General features: G+C 37.4%; 1 protein-coding gene across 4 annotated transcripts in view; it reads right to left on the reverse strand.

The window, feature by feature from the left end:
• RABGAP1L (RAB GTPase activating protein 1 like) overlaps nucleotides 1-27,058 on the reverse strand; it is a 229,924-nt gene that overhangs the window by 178,979 nt on the left and 23,887 nt on the right. For all 4 annotated transcript variants that reach the window (XR_009418983.1, XM_059478392.1, XM_059478391.1 and 1 more), the window contains exons 5-12: nucleotides 26,596-26,770; nucleotides 25,593-25,753; nucleotides 25,029-25,139; nucleotides 21,323-21,389; nucleotides 19,961-20,063; nucleotides 18,887-19,053; nucleotides 14,695-14,839; nucleotides 2,798-2,891 (exon numbers count right to left, since the gene is read on the reverse strand). Coding sequence is in view for 3 of the 4 variants with exons in the window: in XM_059478392.1 (XP_059334375.1) it covers nucleotides 2,798-2,891; nucleotides 14,695-14,839; nucleotides 18,887-19,053; nucleotides 19,961-20,063; nucleotides 21,323-21,389; nucleotides 25,029-25,139; nucleotides 25,593-25,753; nucleotides 26,596-26,770 (1,023 nt within the window). In the remaining variant the exon portion in view is untranslated. The remainder of the gene's footprint in view (nucleotides 1-2,797; nucleotides 2,892-14,694; nucleotides 14,840-18,886; nucleotides 19,054-19,960; nucleotides 20,064-21,322; nucleotides 21,390-25,028; nucleotides 25,140-25,592; nucleotides 25,754-26,595; nucleotides 26,771-27,058) is intronic.

Below are 27,058 nucleotides of genomic sequence, written 5' to 3' on the forward strand. Positions count from 1 at the left end.
TCTTCTTTGTGAGAGTGGGAAGGCCCTGGCACAGGGTGCCCAGAGAAGCTGAGCCTGCCCCTGGAAGTGTTCAAAGCAAGGCTGGACAGGGCTTGGAGCAGCCTGGGCTAGTGGAATGTGTCCCTGCCCATGGCAGGAGGGTGGAATGAGATGAGCTTTGAGGTCCTTTCCAACCCAAACTATTCCATGACCAGATACTCTAAACAGTTACAGAATTATGACATGCATGTTGAGGAATAGATATATAGTAAACACATCAGAAAGTTGAAGCTCTAGTTGTGGATTGGTTTGGTTATTACATGGTTCTGGTCATATGTGCCATCCCCTGAGGACTGCACAAGCTGATCAAATAAAAGGGACATTTCCATAGAAACATAACAAGGAAATTTTCAGCCAAACCAAGGAAACAATACAAGGCAACAACTAACACATACTATAACATCATCCTGAACATAATCCCAACTGAGAATTAAACAACCAGACTTTACTGGCCCCATCCTAGATTTGTATTTTATGCCTGAGGTAATACTTGAGCAATATGAGTCCATGATGGACAGCATTACCAAATTCTACAGCCAATTTTCCAAGTACTGGATGGGTCTTTGGGAAACAGCTTGTACTTCCATAATCCTTGCTCAGAACAACTGAAGTGAGCATAAAATAAAAGCCTGTCTTACTCTAACCTTACTCTTGATCATGTGGGGGAGACACCATTCATGGATGCTGGCATCTTTAATTTGCTGCACAAACTCATAAATACAATTTTAAAATAACAGAGAGAAAGGACACAGAGCAGCAATGAACAGAATACACTCCAACTTGATAAATATGTTTCTCATCAAAGACTGTTATTGATCATTGCTACTACTATTTTTTTTTAAAAAATAGTTGAGCAGTCAGCTAAAGTAGCTTAGCTGGCAAGAACAACTTTAATGCTGAGGATGCAGTAAACAGTAAAATAAACAGATATAGCATAACTTTTCAATTGTTTGTTCTATCTATTTGGTAAATGATTTTATTCTCATTTCTGTTTATATCCTTGAAGGAGAGTCCTGGAGCACTGTTTCTGCTGAGTCCAATAGCTTACAGTGACATTTTAAAGAAATGACAAAAAGCAATTAAAGCAAGAAATTTTTCATCTAAGAGACAAATCAGCACACCAGTTCCTCAAGTGGAAATGTTAATTTTTGTTTATTTACATTTTTTACAAGTGCACAGATCTTCTACTAACATATGGTGCTGTTTTCAACAACACTACAAGATTTTCTTTTGATTTATTTTTAGTTTTCACATCCTTACCAATTCTCACCTGTTACTCTAAGTTTTGTTCTTAGACTGTAACATAACACTATTCAAGAACTCAAGCAGTTTACAAATTTGAATTTCTCTCCACGGGTAATACTGCTTGAGACACTGCTGAAGAAATGTTTGCTAGTCTTCAAACAGGCTGGGACCACTCATTTCTCAACCCACTTTAAACTAATTTTAGGCTGCTTTAACTACTAAACAATTCTCTTGATTTATGTGTAAGTTGTGTTAGGATTCCAAAATAGTTTATTCCAGAAGTCTTGAATGTTTTGTCTTGTTGATTAGTATACTTGAGTAACCAGAAGAAACAGTTGGATACATGAAACTTAAGACCATGAGCTGTGGGTGTCTTTGTACTTCCACATGCTCATCCACAGAGTCCAGGTATTTATCAAGGACACAGGTTAAAAACAGAACAATTAACTGGCAAATTAATTTTTTAAAAAGTTAAATTGAAAATTGGTATATTCCAATCTTGGATCAAGGGTAGAAACTTAGGTGACAGGATAGGTGAAAACAACAGAAGGAGAGGGTTTAGTTAAGCTCAGTAAAACCTCCTGATGCCTCATGCAGAAACCTTTGTGTAAGATCTCCATACTGATGAGGTCAGCAGTAAGAGGGTGTTTCTCCAAAGATACAGAGTAGCCAAGTCAAGGGAGGAATTACCCAAATAAATCCCTAAAATGCTGTTCATCTCTCTTTTTGGAGATAGGAAAAGGAAACAGCCAATTCCAGATTAAGGGCCTCTGATTATTTTTGTCTCCAGCAGCAGGAGCTATTGCTTACATAGGGAAAAGCAAGTAAGTGGTTCTGGCACTTGCTCAGGTCTCTCTGAGGCAGCAAACAGACTTTTCCCTCTCTTGGCACTCTATGCACTGCTACTGAAGCACTTAATTAAACAACAGAAATAACACTGTTGAGAACATAGTCTGGGCCTCCAATACTCTTCATTTTATACAACAACATAAAGTGTTTCAGTGAGGATTCACAGTTTCTAGATTCCTTTTCAAGTGCTTACATATAGCACAGTTACAAAAATAGAAAAAAAAAGTGTTTCTAAACAAATTAAATGTACACCAGCTGGCACGCAGGGCTTAGGACACATGGGAGTTGCTGTGTCTGTCCCATCCTGGCACTGAGTTTCCCCAGGATTTAACAGCCAGCTCCAAATGACCACAAAGTTCCGCCTGTGAAGACTCATACCTGCTGTGTGAGCATATACAAATACACTCTCAAACACCAAACAAAACCAGACTTTTGCACATAGTACAGGAAAGATTTGTCAAAAAAACCCCAAGTTATCTATACCAGTCCCTTTTAACTTAAGATTCAAAACTACACTTCAATGTGTCTTGCATTTTAGTTTTTAAACTGTGTAAGCAGAAGATTGTCAAATCTCCAGCTCAGGAGTACATAAACCCAAATAAAATATACACAAACCAAATAAAATGTTAATATCTAAAATCTAATGTAAGAAATTAAGCATTACCATCTCCCCAGTAACTCTCCCCAGGAATACAAAATCTTCTCAGGACAATCCTTTGACACATCACCAGTGCCACTGGAGAGTTCATTATCACTCTCTGTAAAAAATAAAGAAAAAAAAAGAAAACAAAAGCATGCACAGGTTTACCCAAGAGCACAGACACTAGACATGCATACATACAAGGCTCAGACAAATTTTTCTTATATGTAAGTTTTAAAAGCATAAAAAGATACAAAATTTGAATGGAATAATAAAGCATGTTTAGCAGACTTCATCAAACCAATGTATTAATGAAGTTACCATAAAGTTTACAAGAACAGTACTAGGGAATAATTCACAGCAGTGTTACCAGGGAAAGGACTGGGTCCTAGAAAAGCATTATGTGAGAAAAGCTTCAAGGCTGTCACCTCTCCATTAAATGAAATTTGACAGTGTTACCTACAAGTCACATCCACTCCAGACTTCACAAAAAGAGAAGTCTCTGTTAAAGCATAGTAGATAATGCTACTTTGTTACATCACATCCCTTTAGCTGTCCTGAGGTACCCTGAGCTCAGGAAGCCTCCTCTGAGCCACAAAATCATTTTTTTTTACTGAAGTAAGCTCATGGATGAGCAGAAAAAAACCAAGACTGTGACATGAAAGGCCATAGTGCATGGAACAGAGAGGATTGCTTCAAATGAAAGCTCATAAATAAGAATCAAACACTTAGAGAAGGATATATGCCATTATATGACTAACACCCAAACCCAGAAGGGATCATATGGGCCTGGAATAACATGCTCAAAAAACCATCCAAACCAAGTGTCCCACAGTAAGCTGGACAGTCTAACTCGATATGGCAAATCCTCATGCAAATATGGTCTTGCAGGTATTTGACTTTTATCCAGTTTTATCTCAATAAAATACTAAGAATTAAACAAGTGCAACTCGAACACCAGATGCTGAGAGGCTCCAGCTTTCAGTGTCTTTAGCAGGAAACACAAAAAGAGACACAGGAACAGCCCTCTTATCATCATCACAGAATCCCAGAAGAGTTTGCTTTGCAAGGGTCCTTAAAGCTCATCCAGTTCCAACCTCCGGCCATGGACAGGGACACCTTCCACCAGCCCAGGTTGCTCCAAACTGTCCAGGCTGGCCTAGAACATTTCCAGGGATGGGGCAACCACAGCTCCTCTGGGAACCAGTCACCTTCAGAGGAAGCTGAAGCCATGGGCAGTTTGATGTTAGAGAGCTCCAAGACTGCTCCTTCCTATGATCTGAACTCTCTCCACAAGTTCAAATGCAACAAAAAAAAGAAGAACCAAAGCTACATCTGCCCCCCAAATCCCTTCAATATTCTCTTCCACACAGCTCTGTCACATCTTGTTGCTGATCTAATACCCTGAATTCCCTCATGTGCATTAAACACTTCAACTCTAGCTTTATGTTGACAACACAGTTCAAGGTAGAGGATCATCAGTATTTGTGCAATTACCCTGTTAACTCTTCACCTTTATCATTTTCACTTCAATTACAGATTTCTAATTTATATTCTTAGCAGTTGTCAAATACAAGTCATTAATAAAATATCAGCGCTTGAATTTGACAGTGAGCTGTGAGGACAAAGCATATACTGTATTTCAAGGACAGTTAACAGTAAAAATGTTGCCCTGAGAGAAGCATATCAGAAAACTCTGTGTTTCAAAATGAACACTACATTAGTGAAAGGCTTCAGCTTGGAACCTGTTTGTACAGCTTTACAGTTCCCAAATACCAGCCCAACCTCCATTCAAATATTTCCCCATTACAACTAAAAATAATCTAATCAAAATAACTACCCACCTGCATCACAAATCTACAAAAAAATTTATTTTTAAGGTTACCCAATCTTTTGCACACATTCACTAGACCTAAAGATGGAAATACGAGCTAAAATCCCCAACTTTAAAAATTTAATTAAAATTTTCTATCACAATGACAGGTTTCCCAGTAACCAAAGGAATCAATTGTGTCCTGAGGGAAAAAATGTATTTGAAGACTCAGCTTCCCCCTTAAAATTACCAAAAATAGTGCAAAGGCCAATTTCCTCACTTACCACACAGACATGGCAATAACTAACAAAAATAGGGAACCAAATGCATTCTATTTAATTCTTTCCACTCTTGAATTGCACAACTGTGTCAGAGGGATGAACAATAAATGTAACCTTCAACTTCCCATGGAAGGAAGAAAAAAAAATTGAGGAAACCTCTGAGATGAGCCCATTTGCCATTCAGAGACACAAAGTACATGTTAATGATACTGGTAAGTATTAAGAATCTCAAGAAACCCAGCTCACACCAGGAATTTACCACAAACCACAATTTCAGAAAGGTTTTATGCATTCCAAGCAAAGGAAGAAAATTTGGCACCCAACACTGAAAGGAAGATATTAGACTTTCTTTGGAGAGATTGAATAACCCCAGCATATCTCTACAAGAGTTAACATTGAAAATACACACAAACAAACCCTGCAGCCTGGAATCTGATAAAGATGACTAAAATCCCCCAGCAGACCAAACCATTTCAAAATGCAGCTCCACTGAATCCTGTGAGCAACAAAGCACAGTAGCTCTTACTGGATCCAAACCTGAGCTTGCCAATGAATACTGACATCAGCCTACAGAAACAAACCCCTGGATTTCTCACTGAGTTGGTATTCCCAGGAAAATGCTTCCAAATTCTAAAGGAGACCAGTGTTACACAGCACATACACGCCAGTGCATCAGCTAGAAAAGTCTTTCATCTGGAAGGCTTGGCAGTGTTTGAAATGTATTATTCAGTTATAAGTCAGAAAATCTCAGGCCTTAATTAGAAATGCCATATGCTCACTTTCAAAAGACGCTAATGTCAAACTTCAAAATAGAACAGGGCAAAGAGAAGAGAATAAACAGCCTTAAAAACCTCTACTTTGTTTCCATTCTAATGACTATTTACATATTCTAACCTCTTAGAGCATTAAGGTATAAGCTAAGAAATAAAAGATGTGATGGGAGGGATATTTAGATGTTTTTCTCTGAGTATTTCTACATGATTTTTTTCCATGTTCAATAGCATCTATAAGGCAGCAGAATTTGTCAAAGCATAATTTAATCCACCCTTACTCTGCTGGGATAGCACAGATGCCTTTTTCTAAACGTTCTGTGTATTTCTCCTTCCTCCTGTATTTACCCTGACCTCTCAGAGCCATCAGCTGGGCAATAAAACTTTGTCAGAGCAGGTGGAAAATGGAAGACATCTCAAGGGAGCAAACCTTGGGGTTGTGAATGTGTGCACACAAAGAAGCTTTAAGTCCAACCCCAGGGAACATTAAGTCTCAAAGGTTTTCTGTTTTGCTTTGAATTGCATCATGATTCACAAAACTCACCAAAAGGTCATGCCTCATGAATCAATTCCCTGAATTTAGAGCCTTTTTAAAGCAAGCATGAAGGATCACACTCCCACAGCAAGCACTGCTCCGTATGGAATGAGCATGGAATAATACTCTGGGCTGGAAGAGATCTCTGGAGATCAGCTGGTCTGATCCACTCCAAGCTCTGGTTAGATCAGGTCTCTCCAGGATCTGAGTGAGAGGTGTGCTGGGTTTGGCTGGGAGCACCAAAAGGGTGGGGGTGCACAGGAATTTGGGAGGGGACACAGCTGGAGCAGATGACCCCAGCTGACCCAAGAGATGCTCCAGACCATAGGGCATCATGCTCAGCATGCAGAGCAGGAAGAAAACTTTGAGGTGATGCCATGCATCTTCCCAAGCCACTGTTACACATGATGCAACCCTCACAGAAAAGAAGATTGGCAGTCTATGGATATACATAATTTTGTCAGTTCATTCCAAGGATTTTACTGCTCTTTTGACTCAGCTCAAGCATAATTTTTTCTAACCCTGCAATTTATGCCATTTACTTTCTTTTCCCTCCTAAACAATTTTAGCGCATCTCACAAAAAAAAAAAAAAAAAAAACCAAAAAAAAAAAAACACCACAAAAAACCCAAAACGTTAACCTGTATTGTTTCTTCTCTAGGACACTCTGCTTATTTCCTCAACAGACAAATTGTCCACACTTCTGCTCATTTCCCACTTTCTGCCCCAGTCTGTATTTTTTCTTGATAAGAGATGTTCAAACAAAATACTGGGGCATCCAGTGTTCAAACCAGAAGAATTACACACTAACTAGCTAAGCAAATACCCCACAGGACAAAAACATACATAGAGGAACACAAAATCTTGGCCTGCTTCTCATCTCTTATTTTGATAGTCCAGGGTATCAAACAAAGGTCATGCTCAGAGAGTAGGCAAAGACTGTAAAAATACTTTAGGACACCAACTCAGAGAAAAGTCAGCAAAGAAGTTCCTCTCTCCCTTCAGGGATTAACAGAATCAAATTTGTTTTTTGGCTTTCAGAAATAAATTCTGGTCAAGGACTCACACCAACAAAAACTGAGGTATTCAATGTGCTTGAATTTCATTTTTCATCTTCCCAGTTTTACAGTGAAAGAGTTTTTTAGTTTGGTTGGTTTAGGATGCTTGTTTTTTTCAGTGGGCCATTTTTTTGCATCACACTTCAAAATTTTGCTTTAAACAACACTCCCCTCATCCATATTTTACACCAATTATATAGCTGTAAGAGCAGCTTTTCTGAGTTGTTCAAGTTCTTCTTCAGGAAATTCTACTAGTTCATCTAAAACATGACAATACTTCAAAAGTCAAACTCCTTTTTCAGTTAACAAAAACAGAAACAAGGAGGAAAACTACAGAGTTGTTGTGGAGACACTTAACATAGAAGTAAATAAGCAAAGTACCTCATAAAATGTGTGGGGAAAGCACGAATAAAGCAGATTAAAAAATGAACAGGTGAGATTTGAGCACTGATGTGAAAGAGAAAAAAGGATATTTAATGTGTTTTAATTTAGAAGCTGTTACATGTGAAATAAAAAGAGTAGGTGGAACTGAAAAATAATATAGCTGGAGCAGTCTGAAGGAGAAGGAAGTCAGGTCTTTAAGATAGGTGGGAACAGAATTGGAATAATTCAAATATGAACAGTTTGATTTTTATGTAAGAGAAGAACAAACCTGAAGGAGGAGCTGAAGTTGGCAGCATATTATCAGAGCACAAGACACAGTGTTACTGACATGGAACCTTTCCATGCACACATGATAAAAGCATCGTGAGAAAGGCCACAAAAAGAGCAAATTTTCATTTATAAGGTAACAGGCAATTATGGAGTGTGAACTATAGTTCTGCCAGGGAGGATGAGAGTGAAACAAAGTTTAAGTCACGAAAGTCATTGTTGTATTAAATAAGGCAGATTTTTAGAAACATACAACTTTTAGCATTACAAAATATTCTGATGAACATAGAATGATTTCCAAATGCCTTCCAAATAACTGATTTATGAAATGATAATCCTCAGTATATTCTCTTATTTAGAGGGAAGAGAAATAATCAAGAGCAAAAAAATACAGTTTTAATGAATCTGAACTTGCATTGAATTCTGCTCACATGAATTTTCTGCTTACCTTAGTTACATAACTAACTTGAAAAATTAATTTGGCAACTATTGAAGTTCATGTAAAGAGAGCAGAACCAAAAAATAAAGGTAACAATTTTTCACTAAAAGCAAACCAGTAATAGAAAAACCTCATTATTTTGATTTTCATTCCTTTTTATGAGTTATATGATATACATTTTTCACTTAGAATCATTTAAATGAAACCTAATCCTGACAGATCACAAAATTTTGATTACCTTTCAAAAGGCTGTAGATATAATTGCTTCTTTATGTAACACAAAATCTGAATCCAAAACCCTGTATTTGATAACCTCTGCAGCTGGATGACCTCTGCCTTTCCCTCACTGCACACCACAATGCACTGTTTTCACATGTTAAAGACTGTGCAAAAGTCTCCCAAAATACAACCAACTGTCCTGTTGGTTGTGTGCAATAGACAGCCAAAATGACCTTTTTCTTTTTAACACAACAAATTCTGCATTTTAAGCCCTATCTTATATCCTCATATATATCTGATATGCCTTACCTTTAAAACACTTTGTTCTATGTCATATACTTTCAACACAGGCCCTGCATCACTGTCATATGAAATGACAATTATTTTTCTATGTCCCAAAAATAAACCTTAACTGGGCATCCAAGAGATGATCCTCCCCTCATTTATTGCACATAAAATTGAGCCACTGTGACATCTCTAAATTTGATGTACAAATGCTTAAAGCTGAATAAAAGAAAGTGCAGAAGAATTATTGCTTCAGTTCAGTAGTTTTGCTCCCACACAGATGACAAAGCCAACTAAATGCTGCACAGTGGAGGTAGTCTGGTAAACACAAACATGTTCCACATGTACTGTGCTGTCTGATCCCTGACATCTCAGAGAACAGGCAAGGAAATTAAACTGGAGGTGTAGTCACAATTCTAGGGCAATGCATTAGTAATTTATCAATTTGTAGATTAGAATCTACTTCCACCTTTGATATAATCAATGAGAAAAAAGATATATCAGTGTTAGAAACACTCAGAAGTTATGTGTTGCCTGGCATTTAAGGCAGCATGCCAGGCACTTAGATTAGACATCACTTACACTCAAAAAATACCAGAAAGATAATGATCAATACTAAAAAAAGGCATATCACACTGAGGGTAGGGAAGCTGTTGGTTAAAAACAGTCTTTTTAGTAATCTTTACACAAAAGTGCTTAAATTTTTAATTACATGATATTGTGCAATTATCTAAGCAGTGGCAGCTTGAGGCCACCCAAAACTGATGACTGAAAAACTTGAGAAGATCCTTTAGCAATAGCAAGTTTGAATTCCTAATAAGCCAGCAGGATTGCAAATCCTTTTTCAAACTGATTACAGATAGACAAGGAAAGACAACCACTAATAAATAAAGCATCCAAATTATTCAAAATAATCAGCTATTGCTTCCAGACAAGATGAAAACACCAATTTATGCTCATTTTGTGTCTATTTTGTACCACAATCTGAACAGATTTTATGAAAGTCATAAAAAAATCAAAAAGCCTGAGATCCAAGAAACAGAATTCACTATGATCCCTCAGAGCTGAAAACTACCTTTATTAGAAAATATCCTTTACTATCATTCTGCAAAAAAAACCCAAAGGCATCACCAGAATTTTCTGGAGCATTCATGAACCACAGGCCAGAATTAGGGAATTATCTATTGCCTTGAACCTCACAAACGAAGTGTGAGGAACAGATTTTATCAAAGAAAACATCCCTACCCACAGTGTTCCCACACACACTGTGCAGGATGTTGAGTGGACACTGGGGAAGAAAAGAGGGATAAAAGAGCTCAGGGTAAATCACACTCCTTGGGTGCGTCCCACTTCCTGGAACAGAAAAAAAACCTTAAAAATGGCCAGTTTTCCTTTTAATTGATAACCTTGCAAATACATTAAATACCTCTGCAACCCACAGAAGTGCTTCAAGTTCAAAACATTTCAAGTACTCACCTTGTAACACAAAGACCATACTTGCATGAACAAATCTAAATACAACTGTAACTATCAACTGCAACCATATTAAAAATAAGTCCTCCACACTCAGTATTTGTATATTAATTTAGGAAAGTATCACATGATCACATTCCTCCTAGCAGCACAATAACAGCTCCAGAAGTCAATTGAGTGCATTTATTTTATGATTTTTGAACTTGTAAGGTGTAAAAATAATCCATTTTGGATTATTTTACAGACAGAGTCCATAAAATGACATCAGGCTTGTCAGGAATATTTTCCTTTTATTCGCTATTCTTAGTAGTGTCTGTATTTTAAAACTCTTCCCTTGTGGAACTACAGAAAGGGTTCTTGTCTGGAGATAGCTACTGGCCAAATGGCCTCATGAATTTAGGATTTGTGACATATTAGTTCATTTTTATGGAGATGACAAAAAGACTCCAAGACAGATTTAACTGATCTTCTTTAAGACCCAACTTTGCTCTGCATTGGATTAATATAACAAACAGTTCCTGTGAAGTACACAAAGCTATTTTTAATTTGGATTAAAATGCAGAGTTGACTATTTCAACACTAGTCATGTAATTTTTCTCACACAATCACCCTCATTTGTTCACATCATAACCCCTATTTTATCACTAAATACTCAGTAGTTCTATTCACTCCTAAAACATCACCTCCTCTACTCCTTTGCCTTCCTGAGTACTGAAAAAGCCTCTACCCTCCCACAACACCTGACACACTTCTTGACTTCCTCTGGCTGATCATTTCTGATCATTCAGTATTGTCCACCTCTCCCCTCCTGTACACACCTTTTTGTGGGACCAGCACAACACCCCCAGAGCTTTTCTGAAACTTTCATGGTCCCTTGTTCTTTCATGTCTATTTTCAATGTCAAATCCTACCATCTCCACACTGAACTTCCACACCCCTGAAGTTCATTTTTCTATTGTCTATCTCTTTTTGTTCTTAGTGTTCAGACAGCTAACAGGAATAGCAAGATCAAAGTTTTATTTTCTTCAGCTTTTTATTTTTTCACTCAGCAAACAAAACACAAATGGAAACAGTTCTGTGTTTCTGGAAGTCATTTTAGAGTGTTCCACAAGCACCCCATAGCTCATGTTTAGAAGCTTTTTGGCAGGTAAGTCATCTTTTACCTGTTTCAGGATATCTCCTAAACATTCCGTGCTCACTCTGCAGCCAGCTCACAGATGGGAACAAGAGCTCCTAACCAGACACCAGGGACCACAGAAAGCTTCAGCAAAAGTTGCTTCAACTCAGTAATAATCAGCTTGAAGAGTATTTTCTGGTTTTGAACAGAACTTCTCCTTCTTACAGTCATTCTTAACCTTCCAACTTCATCCTGACTCCAGAAGAAACTCAAATGGAGTTATCTAGTGCTCTCCTGAAATGTCAAGTTTCATTTAAAAAAAAAATCTAATAATTCAAATATTAGACCAAAAGGAAGGTCATCATTTCACACATGGTCTAAGCAAGCACTGCTGCTAAAAGCAGCCAACCTATTCATTCCTTTCTCCCTTTGTTATTTATTTCTGGGACTACATCTTCCTTTAAGTACTTCTGCTGGAAAGCTATTTCCCCCAACCCTTAAGCTCACAAGTGCAGCCACTTCATCCTCTGCAGAACAATGCTACAATAAAATGCTTTGTGAGCTTTGCTTTTTCCAATAGTGCAATATCCACACCATCAATTCTGGGCATGCTCTCACCTTCCTTAATTCTCCAGAAAGGAGAAAAAGGAGTTCAACCAACTGTGCTCTGCACCTGCTTACAAGGTTCTACTTAAGGTTAACTTTTCTGCATATTAATAAAAGTTGATACTTAAATCCACTGTATTTGAAACCTTTACAGAAAGGATAAGAACTTCCTCATTATCCCATTTTATATTTTTAAAATTACATTTAGAATTTAATAGAAGGCTTCTTATTAAGGAGTGTGGTTTACATCTTAGGCTTTAACAAGAGATTATTAAAATTATTTTTTAAATTATCACCTCCAAAGCAAGGGACCATAAGTGATTGGATTGCCAGAAATCTCTATTACAATATTAGTAATTTAAAAACAAAAGTGAGGTTGACCTGAAATATCTCTAGGTAACAATTGCACAATCTCAGCAAAGGTCTTAATTTTTTATATAGCTGGTCACATGAAAAATCAAGCTAAAATGAGAAAAAATATCAATAGCTAAGAATGCTATTTAGAGAGTGTATGAGCTTCATTTTCTACAAGCACTTGTTAAAAGACATTAGGCCTAACTTTAGTATAGAAATTATTTAAAATCATTATTGGCAGGTACCATGTTTGGCCTTTCATTAAAACAAAAAGAAAAGAATATTGGAAAATGCCTTCTTTATATGACCATCTTTATTCATATACTCATGGCACAAGACATCCCAGTGAGCTGTGTGCATGCAGAGTACACAGGAATCAAATAGTGCATTCTTATACAGGAAAAATGCAATGTATAGTGCTTTTGAAATCAATTAAAGAATATTTTGTGAGCATATAAGGAAAAAGCAAAAAAAGAAAAAATTAAAAAAGGAGAGAAGGAAAAAGAACCTATATAGCCAGGTAGCTATCACACTTAAGATTAAAAAAGAGAAAGCCTTCTTCCAAGGCCAAGACAAGACATTGTAAACTCAAGGGGTTTTTTTCCATCATCATAATTAGTACCCTGAAAAGAAAAAAGGAAAAAAAAAAGAATGAAGAGATTTATTTAGAAAAACTGCAAATGACTCATTGAACCTGCATATCCTCCAGGATAAAGAACTTCTCAGCACAGAACTCTAAATGTGGTTTCCATGAGAACAGAGGCACATCATATTTTTAATGTCTTCTCTTAGGAAGTAATCTACATTTAAAATATGGAAACTAGCATTAGAGAACTAAACCAAAGTTAACTTAGGTTCATACTCCAGTGGAATACTTGTTCTCTGCAATAAGATAAAGCCACTCTGTAATAATACCAAGAGGATAGTATCCATATTATTCCTAATTGTGCTGCATTCACCACATTCTGGAACATCTGCATCCTTCCCAATAACTGCCATATTGGAAAAAAATATTTAATTATTTAAACTCTACCCTATCAAACAAGTTTAAGATCAATTTGGCTCTACAACTCACATCCAGCAAGGAAAACAACACCAACAGCTGAATTACACTACACTGATCCACAAGTTCCAAAAGCCAAATCTGAACTAATTCTTGCTGTGAACAGCAAAGCAATCCCAAACACCAATGAAACAGAAGAAATCCTTTGGAGAAAACAGCATTTGTACTATTCCGAAGTAGCACCTGATACAAAGGGGGGACTGACATTGCTGATCTGTGCCCATTCCCCTCCCTTTCAGCAATCAGATCCAAGAGCACCTGACTGTGGGGGTTTTGCAAGCTTGGTGTCACCTGGGATATGTAGAAGGGTTTAGCTTGCGAGAATAACCACGCCTGCCTGCTCCAGCCTCTGTTAATCCCAGGGTTCTGACTCATATTGCACAAGCTAAAATCCAACACTTACCAATAACTAAGAATCAAGGAAGAATTTTTCCACAGTAGTGAGTAAGACTTTTTACAGTACTGACAGAAGAGTGGCAGAGATCTGAAGAATAACTTGGTAAAACAATCACAATTCCTGGTAGATCAGACATTCAGATCAAAAATGGCACAGGGAAAGCCTATTCTGAATGCTATGGGCTAATCCTCAGAGCACAAAGAGACAACAGTAAGCCAAGGGCCATCAAACAAACAACAAAACAAACAATTCCACCCACCAAGAGGGGAAAAAAACCCCAAAATTTCCAACAGTGGGAAATACATTGAGGTATGTTAGCTTTGGAAGGGGCAGGCAAATACACTGGGTCCATGAACTGCAGCAATCTCCAACTGAACCAGGAGATATTTTAATAAACCCTAGATATAAGTGAGGGAAACTAAATCACATGTTAAGCAGTTAGGGGATGAGGAAATTCCCCATGTGAGCCTGGGAATTTTTTTTGTTTTTCTTTAAAAACAGGCATTTAGAACCTGCCATTTCAAGCCTAATTCCATACTATCCTCTTCAGTAGCACATCACATCCAAAGTAAATGACTTCTGACCAGAAGAAAACACCTTTGAAAAGCATTTTCTAACCTGCTGGCAGAGCACAGGTGCCTCAGCAACACATTTGGAAGCACACAAAGATGGACACATCATCTGCTGCTGCTATTAGAAGACATCCAAACAATGGCTTGGCAAAAATACTATTACTCCTAACAGAAAGATAGTGGTGATCTTTTTATCCAAAGCAGTTGTATTAAGAATTAATTGAGTAAATTAACAGCAGAAATATAATAGTATACTATCCATGGAAACTAAGTGCTCATTTATCCTTACCTTCTTCTGCCTCATCCTCCTGGGATGACATAGGTCCTCCTCCACTTGTTGGGGTGACTAATTCTTCCTCTCTGGCAGATTCTCTTTGCAGGCTGACAACTTCATAAATTGCATCTCCAGCACTTGTGTGGCTTTTTCCTTCAGACTAAATGGAAATACGGGTATGTATTAGGTTGAAAAATAAGGCTATACAATAGTTCGGTCAGGACTGCTTCAGATTTCTTGCCTTGGCAAAAACAGATGGCAGTATCTGACAGTTCTGTTTTTCTCAGTTTTACAGGTAGAAAATATAAATAAAACTGCACTATTTCCAAAGTTGCCTCTTAACAACCATTTTCAATATTGTTCAGAACAATGATTAAAAAAACTTGCCAATTTAAACAGCTATAATGAGATTAAGTCAAAGAGAAATCTCAGCTAAAGAAAAGAGAAGAGAACAAAGAGGAAAGACATTGGAATAAGTGAAACAGGAACTGAATGCCTGAGGGGGGGAAAAGTGATGTTTTTTGTAGGTAAAAGTAAAGTTTTTTTGTAGGTAAAGAAGAGAATGCAGAAAAAACAAAACCTCACCCTTCAGAAAGGCTTTAAATTGTGAAAATCTCTTTTTAGTCCTTTACTCACTAAAAACCAGGAAAATGTATCTTTCTTCAGCAGAATACAATTTAAAATACACTCCTTCCAATGAGAAATGTAATGGAGCCCCATGGCAGGGGGTCTGGAACTAGATGATCTTGAAGGTCCCTGTGAACCTACACCATCCCACAGTTCTATGACTTTCTTATGAAAAAGAAGCCAGTTAACTATAGTTTAAGCAGTTGCAAGTTTTAAAATAAAAAGAAGATATGTTTTTCCTTTGAATTACAGTTATGAACACAGTTATTTTTCAGTGACATGCTGTGATGACTACATTTTTAGAGAATTGTATATAATTGTAAAATAATGATGGTATTAAATGAAGCAGCCCAAAATGCTGTGCTTTTTTTTCTTTGTGCATCTTGTCTAATCCATTAAAATAAGGAAATTATTGGAACATACTAAAATCATCAAATCATCCATGAAAAATAACACAGTTATTTTTCAGTTAGAGTACCCTCAACTTGGTTGGAAAACAAATATGATAAAGTTGAAAGGCTCCACAGTATCTGCACTGGCGATATACACAAACTAGTGACCAACACTTCCAATTTCAACCACCTGGTGAAATGATGCAAATGAGCAGCTTAAATAGGGACTGTTTTATTGACACAGTGTAAGTTATTTTATAGTGAGAAACCTTTCCTCATTTATTTTAGATTAATAATTGAGACCCACTTCCCTTAAAGCAGAGCCTCCAATTATCAGCCAGTTTGCTGACTGAATCTCTCATCAAGTCAGCTTAATGAGTTTTGGGGTATAGGCATACATAGCCTGAACTCTAAAAATTAAGTAGGGTAACATTAGAGCTGTTATTCCTGTTTTATTCTCACATAACACCATTATTGAGTAATTACAAAGTACTTGGTTAAATCAATCAAGTATTGATAGCACTTATGTTATTATGCATCGGTATCTATAGCTTTTATTTTTGAGAGAGTAAGGCATGAGATACTGTGGGTTTTGCTGTATATTAAAATTATTACAAATCTTCAGCTCCTTGCACATGTTCTGGTTAAGTGCAAGACCCACCTGTATAAAATGTAAAAAATTTGACTATTGGTTTTCTCTGAGGCACAAACTCACCATTACAAGGACCATGTGCATGAGCAAAACAGTAAGACAGCTAGAAAGAACAATCCTAAATGACACATTAACCTGCATTTCTGTCAGCTTTTAGCATTCTTTATACCTGAGCACACATCTTACCCATCTCAGTTCAGACTACTAACTGTGCCTGAATCCTTGCTCAGAAGGGTTATGATTTTTATACAATCTACTTAATGCTCAACTGCCTTCCCAAGAAGTTCCCAAATGGCTGATCCCACTGCCATCTGCAGAGTTATTTCCCAAGGAGTAACAGTGCCCTGAAGTACAGGATCTTTCAAAGGTGTTGGCAGGAGCAGTTACTGCAATACAACTGAGAACTGGTGAAAAAACACTTGATACAAGTCACCCAAAGAGATCCTGGCAAACACAATCAGGACCTCATCTTGCAGAAGGATCACTAGGACTAAAAATATTCCTTTTTCAAAAATCTGCACAACAGACTCTGAATTTTGCAGCAGGAAGAAATGCACATGTTTCTTCAGGGAAGACAGGAATGTGTATGTTTGTCACATTATAAGAGGTGAGAAAAAGAAAGCTTCCATATTACCCAATTAAAAATGGTACAGTTGCAAGTGATTTAAAAGGCAAGATGAACTGATAAGAGATAAGTATCACACAGCTGAGAACAGAATACTTATAAATGTATTTTCTTTAATGTCAAAAGGCAGATATTCTTATTTGCATGTAACAGTCAGCTTTCTCAGATTTTCTTAAATTCCAAGTTGCTATGCTAATCTCTAGAAGAAATATAGAAACAACATTGCTTGAGATTTATTTACTCCCTAAGTGTTAAACACAGCAGCAATTTTCCCATGTAACACCAACACAGCTTGGTCTTTTCAGACCTATTGCTATGCTCCACAAAAAGGTGGCAACTCAAACAGTCCCATTAGGCTCAGTAAAATTAAATCCCTGCTCTTTGGTTCCATTAGTCAAAGATCATGTACTGTGGGCATTGGAACAGTGGTGCAACCTGGCCTCTGCTCTTCACGTTTGGAGCCAATACCAAGACATAAGTCTGTGGAGAAAGCAGGTGAGCAGCGGCTGCAGGAGGATGCAGCTGCACAGCATTCTACAGTGAATGGGCAGATGTACTCCTATATGTACCTCAGCCAAGGCCAAAACCAGACGGGACTTGAGCTACAATCATAACAACCTCACTCTCTTACATCTCAGCATCATCACCTTTGTCTTTAATAGGCCACATTCTTACAGCCATCTGCCCTCATATTGCAAATGTCAGCAGCCCTTGGATTTTACAATGAACAATCACAGAGCCATTGCCCAGTTCTACCAGTCAAGTGGACTTGCTTTAGTGACTGTAGAGAATTAAAGACAATTCAATAGGCAGGTTCAAAATAGTTGAAGCCCACAAAACAATGACTTACAACTCATTACAGTTCAGTTTACAAAGTGTGCTGGGTTAGAGTTATTTCCTACACAGTGGCTGTTTAGGGCTTCTGCTGGAAATGGTGTTGATAAGACAAGGGAGTTTCAGCTCCTGCCCAGCAGCTGCTGACACAGAGTCAGCAGAGTTAGCACAGCTAACCCCAACTGACCCAAGGGATGCTCCAGACCATATGGCATCATGCCTGGCACGTAAAGTGAGGGTAAGCAGGAAGAAGGGGGGATGTTTGAAATGATGGCATCTGTCTTCCCAAGCCAATGTTACACTTTTCCCCAGGGGATGGCTGAGCACCTGCCCGCCCATGGGAAGTGGTGAATGAATTCCCTGTTTTGCTTTGCTTGAGCACATGGCTTTTGCTTTCCCCACTGAACTGTCTCCATCTAAACCCACGAGTTTTCTCACTTCTACTCTGCTGATTCTCTCCTTCATCCCACCACGGGGGAGTGAGCGAGTGGTTGTGTGGGCCTTGCTAGTTGGGGTTAAACCATGACACTGAAACCATACACATGCTACTTAATCCTTATGCATTAGAGCATCCCTGAAATAAACAGTTCAAAGAAACAAGCTGCTAAGGAGCAGGTGCCATATTATAAAGGCCAAATTAGGACATATGAGATTGTGGTGGTGGTGTTTGAGGGTCCCCAGGACAAGGGAAGAGATGAGAATCTTGACTCCATGTTTTAGAAGGCTGATTTATTATTTTATGATATATATTATATTAAAAGAAAATTATATACTAAAACTACACTAAAGAAAGAGAAAGGAGACATCAGAAGGCTAGAAAAGAATGATAATAAAATCTGTGACTGACCAGAGTCTGACACAGCTGGACTCTGATTGGTCATCAAGTAGAAATAATTCACAGGAGACCAATCAAAGATCTACCTGCAACATTCCACAGCAGTGGAATAATTATTGTTTACATTTTGTGTCTGAGGCCTCTCAGCTTGTCAGGAGAAAAACCCTGGCAAAGGTATTTTTCAGAAGATATGTCAGTGACATGAGACAAATGCTCTACATTAAAAAAACCAAAGGCATTACCTGTTTTAGCTTCATATAGAAAGTTTCTGTGAAGGTTTTCCTGCTGAAGTACCAGAAGCGTTCGTTGGCAGGGTACACACGCACCACGGTCTCCAGCAGGAACCTGACTGGCTCCACCACCTCAGTGACAACCATGTCCACAGCCACAGTCATGAACACACGCTTATCTGAAACACAAACATGAGAACAACTGGTCACAGCTCAAATCTAAACTGCTGTTTCAAATTAAAAATCCTTCCATTAATGATTCTATTGCACCTGTTTTATTTGTCTGAGTTCTACATCCTCCATGCCTGTTGCACAGAATGAAAGTGTGCATTAACCATCTGATAACTTCAAAAACAAAGATATTACGTCCTTGTTTTAAAGACAGGAGCAAGACATCATGCAAAAAAAACACCATTAAAGTACACAATACCCATGAAACAAAAGGAGCATGCAGAGGATAAGGTCACACTATGAAGTGTAAGGAGTTCTGTTACAAGCTACTGGAAATAATGTGGTGTGAAAATCCACCAGCAGGAACAGTGACACTGGCTGTAGGTACTTGGATATGCCTTTAAGCAAATGACCTGAGTTCTGCATCAGGACAGGAAACAAATTCCAGACTTACATTCCAAGTTTTTTAATCCCATCAGAGAATACAAATTCCAGCAATAAGAAACTCTGCTATATAATCAAGCACTTGAATGCATCATTGCCAGCTGCCCCAAGATGCAGGGGATGAAATCTGTAATCAGCTCACAACTAGAAGATGGAGAATCCCAATGCTTGCTATTCATACTGCTTTGCTGAGTACAATTTGCAAATGCTTAGAACCAAAACCCCAACAACCAGGGACAGGCACATCAGCCCCAAACACTAATGTAACATCTCCAAATCAGTACCACACACTGTCCTATAAACAGTTATTCACAACTCTGTGTTGGGCATGTTTATACAGAAAAATTCCTAGCAATGGACTCTTGGAAAATAATGTTTCATGGATTTAGAAATGCACCATGATTGCCAAGAGAAAGCGCATACACCAAACCCCTGCTGGGTAAAACAAACACACAGGTTAGGTTCCACTACCTTTTGGAGTTTCCTCATTAAGTACTAGAAACATGGGTGCATTAGGATTCCACATTCCAGTAATGACATAAGCCTTCCCATCAGAACTCTTTCCCATGGATTCCTAAAAATAAAATCACACAGGATTGTATTACAGCGTGGTTTGAGATCAAAGGGAGGGACATGGGGATGAGACACACTTCTAGGAACCTACAGAAAATTAATTAATGGAATGAACTATTACTAGTATGAGGCAAGAAGATGCTTCCTGAAGTTCTCAGGAACAGTCCCTATGGATCACACAGGCCTGTTTGGTAGCCTTTATAGATAAAAGGAGACTGATGTTCCCTCTCTGCAATTCAATTAGGGATATGAGTGACTGAATTATCCAGATTTAAATATGGAGAAAGGAGGTTGAAAGGAAATCACAAATGTCTATTTCTGTGCTACAGTCAAGAAACAAACCAACTACTCATTAAATCCAGCAGTTATATGTACTTGGAATGTGAATGTAAACAGAATTCAAGGTGGAGTAAAGACAGGAATTCAAATACAGTAAAAAAATGTTGTATAGATTTATAGGAACAACAACACTCCATAACTCATTCTTATTTATTCGGTTTATAATCAAATAAAAAAGGGAAAATCAGAACTCATTTCAGCAACTAAAACCAGGAGAAAAAAAAAGAGCTGGTAAATACAATAAGGCAAATAAATGAATCTGACAAGAGAACTAAATACTGATAAATAGAACCAGCAGTATGAACTGAGAAATGAACTAGGCAAAACTGGGACAACTGTAAAACCACAACAGGTCTTACGGGTTTAACACTCTCAAATTTGCCCTAAACCAGGTCACTCTAGCACTTCATAACTTGAAAATGGCTGTATTATCCACAGAGAGAAAGTAAATTGGCATTATTACAGAAATGATCACATTGTTTTGCAGTTCTCTCAGAAGCAACTCTAAGAAATAGAATATTGTAGAAGACAAGGGAATACTTCAAACTCTGGGCAAGAATTTAAAATCAAATGAAGGAAAAGACAAAGTTTTTAGCCTCTTGGAAAAATAACAGCACTTCCCTGGCAGCCAAATATGAAAGCAGTTATTTGCTCTAGATTTTTAGGGAACATGCCTAACACAATACAAAAAGCTCAGTTATTTGTAACAACCTAATCTCTGCTTTACTAATTGAACAAAGGCCAGGTGCCACAGGTTTTGACAAGCATTGAAATGTTTTGTCCATCTTATGACTGTAGATATCATATCCCAAGATTTAAGAAACAAATAAAGCAAAAGATATTAAAAGCTCATTTTGCTGGGTTTTCTTTTTCTTTTTTTCCAATCACCTTATCTTATTTAACAGGTTATTAGAGTATTACCATGTCTAGTAAATGCATGTCACTGTTCTTCACATTTCGTCCAGGGCTTAGCAACATCCCAAAGCACCTGTGAAGTTTATTTAAAACAAAAAAAAACAAAGGAAAAGGACATATTAGCTTTCCACAATACAAGAAGGTTTGCTTGAACATAATGGACAGCCACCTACTGCTTCTAATTTTAAGAGTACCTTTCAGAGAATTGTTTGTTATTGTTATGGCAACGCTCGGGAAACAACACAACACATGTTACAGAAAAGACAATGAAATTATTTTCCAGAATCAAGATGGCAGAAACTAGCATTTGGCCTTGAGTGAAAACTCAACTGTTTCTAAAGACCATTTAAAAAAATGAGTTCAAACATACCAACAATTCCTACACATTAGTGATGGAAACTGGCAGGAAAAAATTCACTCTCTCTCCAGTTCATTTTAAAAATTGCTCACACATAACCACAGGAAAAAAATACAAATTAATTAATTCTATAATTTACAATAGCACTGTTGAAAAAAAAATCACATAGCATCACAGACCCTCAAAGAAAACAAGAAGCAACCATTTGCTCAATTTTAAGACTTCATTCTTCATTTTTTTAAATCTGAACTTGTGTGATATACAGGGCCTTGAATTCCAGTAAAATCATTTTAAAAGAAAATGTTACTGATATTTTTAAAAGGGAAAAAAACCCAATGTCAAAAAATTTCCTCAGACATTCAGATATTCAAACTTCCTGACTACTGAAGGCAAAAATCCAGGCTTGAGGTCTCTGCAAATCATCGATATATTTCTCTCCTCTGAACATACTCCATTATGAATAAAAACACCAAACAGAATTATGTATGTGCAACAAACAGCAAGCTGTCTTGCATAGATTTTGAAGAACCTTAGATCTCAAATGAAAAAGAAATAATTGAAAGTAATTGCTATTTGAAATACCATGGAAAATTTGGCTTGTAATTCAGAGAGTTTTGTTGGAAGAATTTTTCTTCTGTTTGGTTCTCTGATAACCAAACTGCTAAGCAATATGCTGAATAATATTGTTTGGACATATGGACACCAGCAATTAAAATTTTAATAATCCTATTAACTGTAAAAGTTTCAAGATATGCAATCACTACCCCACCTAGTTTTCTTCTGTTACTTTAGGGGTATAGGGTTTTCATTTTTCACCTCATTACACTTAACATCCACAAGAGTATTTTCCATTTTCCATACTCATTCACTACTTGAATCACAAAAATCTAAGTGGTAAATAAAGCACTAGAGAATTATTTTGATGTATCTATATCCATAATGCAGTGCCATGTAAGCAGTCCAGGCAGCTCAGATCCAGGATTTGGATTTAGCCACACAAACCAGATTTTCCGAGAGACTAATTCAGCTAACAGCAGAAGCTAACAGCATACCTACTACTTCTTGTTTCTGGGGCAGAAATAGCTCTGAGAGAGCTACAACTCATAGGAGTAGGGGGTTCACCAGCTCCTGCTACAGCTGCTACAGAGAAATATAAGGTCAAGATGCAGAGGCAGGTCAAATATTTGTGCCTTTCAAAGACAACAGCTCCCAGATGCTGCTCCTGCTGTGCATCACTCAAATGTACACAAGTTCTGATGTGTGACAGACAATATTTTTGGACAGTATGTTTCCAAAAGAATGGGAGTCAGGAATAAGTAACCCCTGCCTCTCACAGGAGCAGACTTATGATACCTAGCAGCATCCTGCTGCAGAAGCGTCAGGGCTTCTCTTCTCTCTTACTTCAAGGAGGAAAGTCAGTTCAAACCAGGTCAGGACCTTGACTTGCAGAAGATGGATTTTACAGAAACAGTTGTCAGCACATTCAGCCTCTGACACGAGTGGGCTCAAACACACACCCAGGATTTAAAATGACCTGCACAGGTTGTAGGCCTCAGTCTCACTTCAGATTTGCTGGATTTCTGCACTTACAGATGCAGCTCTGTGCAACTGCACATACTCCATTACTTTCTAGACCAGCAGAAAAATTTATAAGAACTGTAATTCACAACATAAATTTCAATTTATAAAAATATAAATGCTACCCATAGATAAAACTGATAGTATTAAGTTAACACTGTGACAGGACAAGGGGGAATGGCTTCACACTGTCAGAAGGCAGGATTACATCAGATATTGGGAATAAATTCTTCCCTTCCCTTTAAGGGTGGTGAGGCCCTGGCACAGGCTGCCCAGAGAAGCTGTGGTTACTCCATCCCTGGAAGTGTTCAAGGCCAGGCTGGACAGGGCTTGAAGCAACCTGGTCTAGTGGAAGGTAGCCCTGCCCTTGACAGAACAGGGTGGTCTTTAAGGTCCCTTCCAACCCAGACCATTCTGGTATTCTGTGATCTTAAAGAGTTTCCACTACTAATGAGAAACCAACCAATACTTTGTAATATTTTGCAGTTCTAAGGATACCAGCCTAGACTTTAACCTGAGGTATACCTACATAACTCAGGATTCACTCTCCTGTATGACTGGTAGCAAACTATATGTAAACACCACTGTATTGAGAAGAGTGTGAATCCTTCCATCTCTGAGAATGAAAGGCTATTTCACTCTTAACAACAGCTTCCCTAAAGCTCTTGACCATTAACCAGAATTTTCTTCCTGAATCCTATAAACAACTGAGACTTGACACTCCCCATGGTGGGACTGAAGCCATGAAGTGCCACACATGACTCAGAAATGAAAACCATCTCTTCAGCTGCTTCGAGCCAAATAAAAACTGGCAAAACCCAGGTCAAACAGGGCACAAGAGCAGGAAGGGCCAAAGTAATGTATGAGAGTAACTTGCTGCATCACCCTGACTCAACCCAGCCTCTGTCTGAACACCAGGAGGGAGCACTTTCCCTCAGCAACAACCAAGTTTGATCTCCTGAAACCATGACAAAAGATTTTTGAAATCTGTAGACCAGGGACCAAATTTTTTCAGAAATATTTTTTTGCATTGTAACTTCCTCTTAGAAATACTTTTGAAGACACATTAAATTGCTCAGAAGCTCAGTTTGATGTAACCTGCATTCATCTTTCATCAGTTTTGAATTTTAATCTTATCAGGGATAAGTAGATAAAATGACTTTACAAGCCTGTGTATGTCATTTCAATTAAATAACTTTTACACGGCAAAGCTTGTGGGGATAAAAATAACATCCCCAAATGAATATTCTAAACATCACCAAAATAAAAGCTAATTTCTAAGAAAGATAGTTTTACATTGGGGAGAAAAACAATAATCAAATGCTATTCATAAATGCCTCATTAACTGAATCCTGAAGGCAAAACTGTTTAAATTAAAACTACACTGAAAATAGATAATTTTTTTTTAAGTCAATGAGTAGCAAAAACCTAAAACAATGACAAAATTTTTTACTATATAATCGTTGTCTAAAACTTAAGATTCCATTCTGAAGAAAAAGCTGGAAACTAAATCAAGAGATCAGGTTTTGGGAGGGTTAGGGGGCAGGTTTTCTTAATTCTCCTGTTTTCCTGAATTTCCTTTTCACTACCACCAAATTCTCCCATTGTTACTCTTTTGCTAAGATTGCCATCTGCTGGAATTAATTCTGTTGTGCAATCATACTTGGTGTTATTGGTACATTTTTTTCTATCACATAACTTGACAAGTCAGAGAAAACAACATTAAATACCATTCTTTCAAAAATATAACTTTCATCATTTTTGTAAGATTTTTACCTTTCAATGGCCAGTTCTTTGTTGGAAAGTTGCTGAACTGTGATCACCACTTTTTTCTCAATTCCCTGTTTAAGCTTGAAGTACAATTTATCTCTATCCTTTGGCACAGGGCTAAAAGAATAGAAACATCCTTCAGCAGGTATAGAACATGAATTGTTAAATACAAAAAAAGAGTTTATGCTTTCTAAATTTTAAATTAATTCAAAACTCATTAGATTTAAAAAAAAATCAAAAGAAACCACTAGACTCTATATATTCAAGAAACTTAATTTGATTAAAGTTTTTAAAAGACTTCTTACTATCTTTTCCATTTACATAGGCATCCATTGAGCATCCCTAAAAGAAACAATGCAGTGAAAAGAAATACACTTGCAGAAGGTATCCTGAATTTTTATCTTTTTACAGAAAAAAAAACACAAAGAAGAAAATTGTAACATCAAAACAGCAGCTTCCTATTTAGAGCATTTCTGCTCATGAAAAGAGGTCGAATGAATTTTGTTGCAACACAGTAGCTGTGTGCTTTTCCCAAAGAGATTTCTGCTTTTCCCTTTCCATTCTGATTACCTAAAATTTCCTTTCCCATCATCTTCTTTGACTTCTAAGGAGACACTGAAAGTGTACACATCACTGTCTGGTGTGGGAAGAACAAAGTCCTTCACGTGATCAGATGCTTGTTTGGAAGAACGCTTGAACGCTGTGGAGAAACTATACAAAATTCGGCTGACCTGCAGAAAAGCAAAATCATTAATATTCTGACCAAAAATGAGGGTGTTTTTCATTAGGCATTGTGAGGTTTTTGAAGGCCAAAAATCACTTGCCTCTTATACTCAATACAAATCATGCCTCATGTACCACAAAGCACTCAACATCACGTGTTCAATAACGCAGCCATTTCAGTAACAACCTCTCCTATTTCCATTCCTGATACATTCCCTGCTCATGTCATGCTCAGCGAGTTAATATAAATTAGATTAGAGATTTGGAATGCAGCTCATTAGAGGACCTGCATAATTTACTTTTCAAGTTCTGTTTTTAACAAAACATACAACCTGCTCTGGCAGATGTTAAAACCCAAGGAGATTTTTTCTTTTTCCACCTTAAAAAGTCCTTTTCTCCCAGACCATTACATAGTTCTTCCTAAAACATCTAGGGCAGAGTACTGTAACATGGTTCTTTCTAATTCCAAAGGTATACAATGCAATTCCAGTATGAAACATTCACAAATGAGGCCTGCAAAAGCCCCAAATGAGGCTTTCCAAATCATCCCATTTCAGTGCACTTCGGAATTTTGTTGAAATACTAAAAGCAAAAACTTAAAATTATAATATATGTATTATTATTATCATTACATAATTATAATATATTCTTATTTAATATGTATAATATATGTAATATTATGTTATTAAAATGGTAATAATTAATATATGACTAGCTGCACATTCTGCAAAATTCATTCATATGTGCTAACACATTTTTCAAGGCACTATAAATCATTTCCATATTGGGAATAACCTCTTCAAACACCTGTATCCCTTTTCCCAGTCACTGCATACCACAGAATACTTACAGCTTCTTTAATCTCACAGGAGAAAACATGGATTTGGAACTCTTCTGTCCCACAGCTGCTCTCAGTGAATGCAAAGCAGTCACTCTCTGAAGTCCCATTTTGTCCCCTCACACAAAACAACACTTTATAGATGGGAAACGAGGCTATCTCCAAATTGCTCAATTGATTAATTATTCTGGCAAGAAAAGGAACAGGGCAGATCAAAGGAAAAGGTCAGTAAAAACACAGGCATACCTAAAAGGCTTTCCTGTAATTAGATAAATAAGAATCTAAACCCTAATTACTGCTATATTCAAGTAGAAGAGATAGGCAGCAGGAACACGAATGTTACGCTTTACAAATTAAAGGTGTAAATGCTCCTGGTTGTAACATTGACTCAATTTCTTTTATATGCCATAATACAGACAAATACAGTACCTCTAGATCAGACAGTAAACAATGACCATTGTTTGTGAAAAACACA

Source organism: Ammospiza nelsoni, chromosome 9, assembly GCF_027579445.1.
Source record: "Ammospiza nelsoni isolate bAmmNel1 chromosome 9, bAmmNel1.pri, whole genome shotgun sequence".
In the NCBI taxonomy this organism is placed as follows: domain Eukaryota; kingdom Metazoa; phylum Chordata; class Aves; order Passeriformes; family Passerellidae; genus Ammospiza; species Ammospiza nelsoni.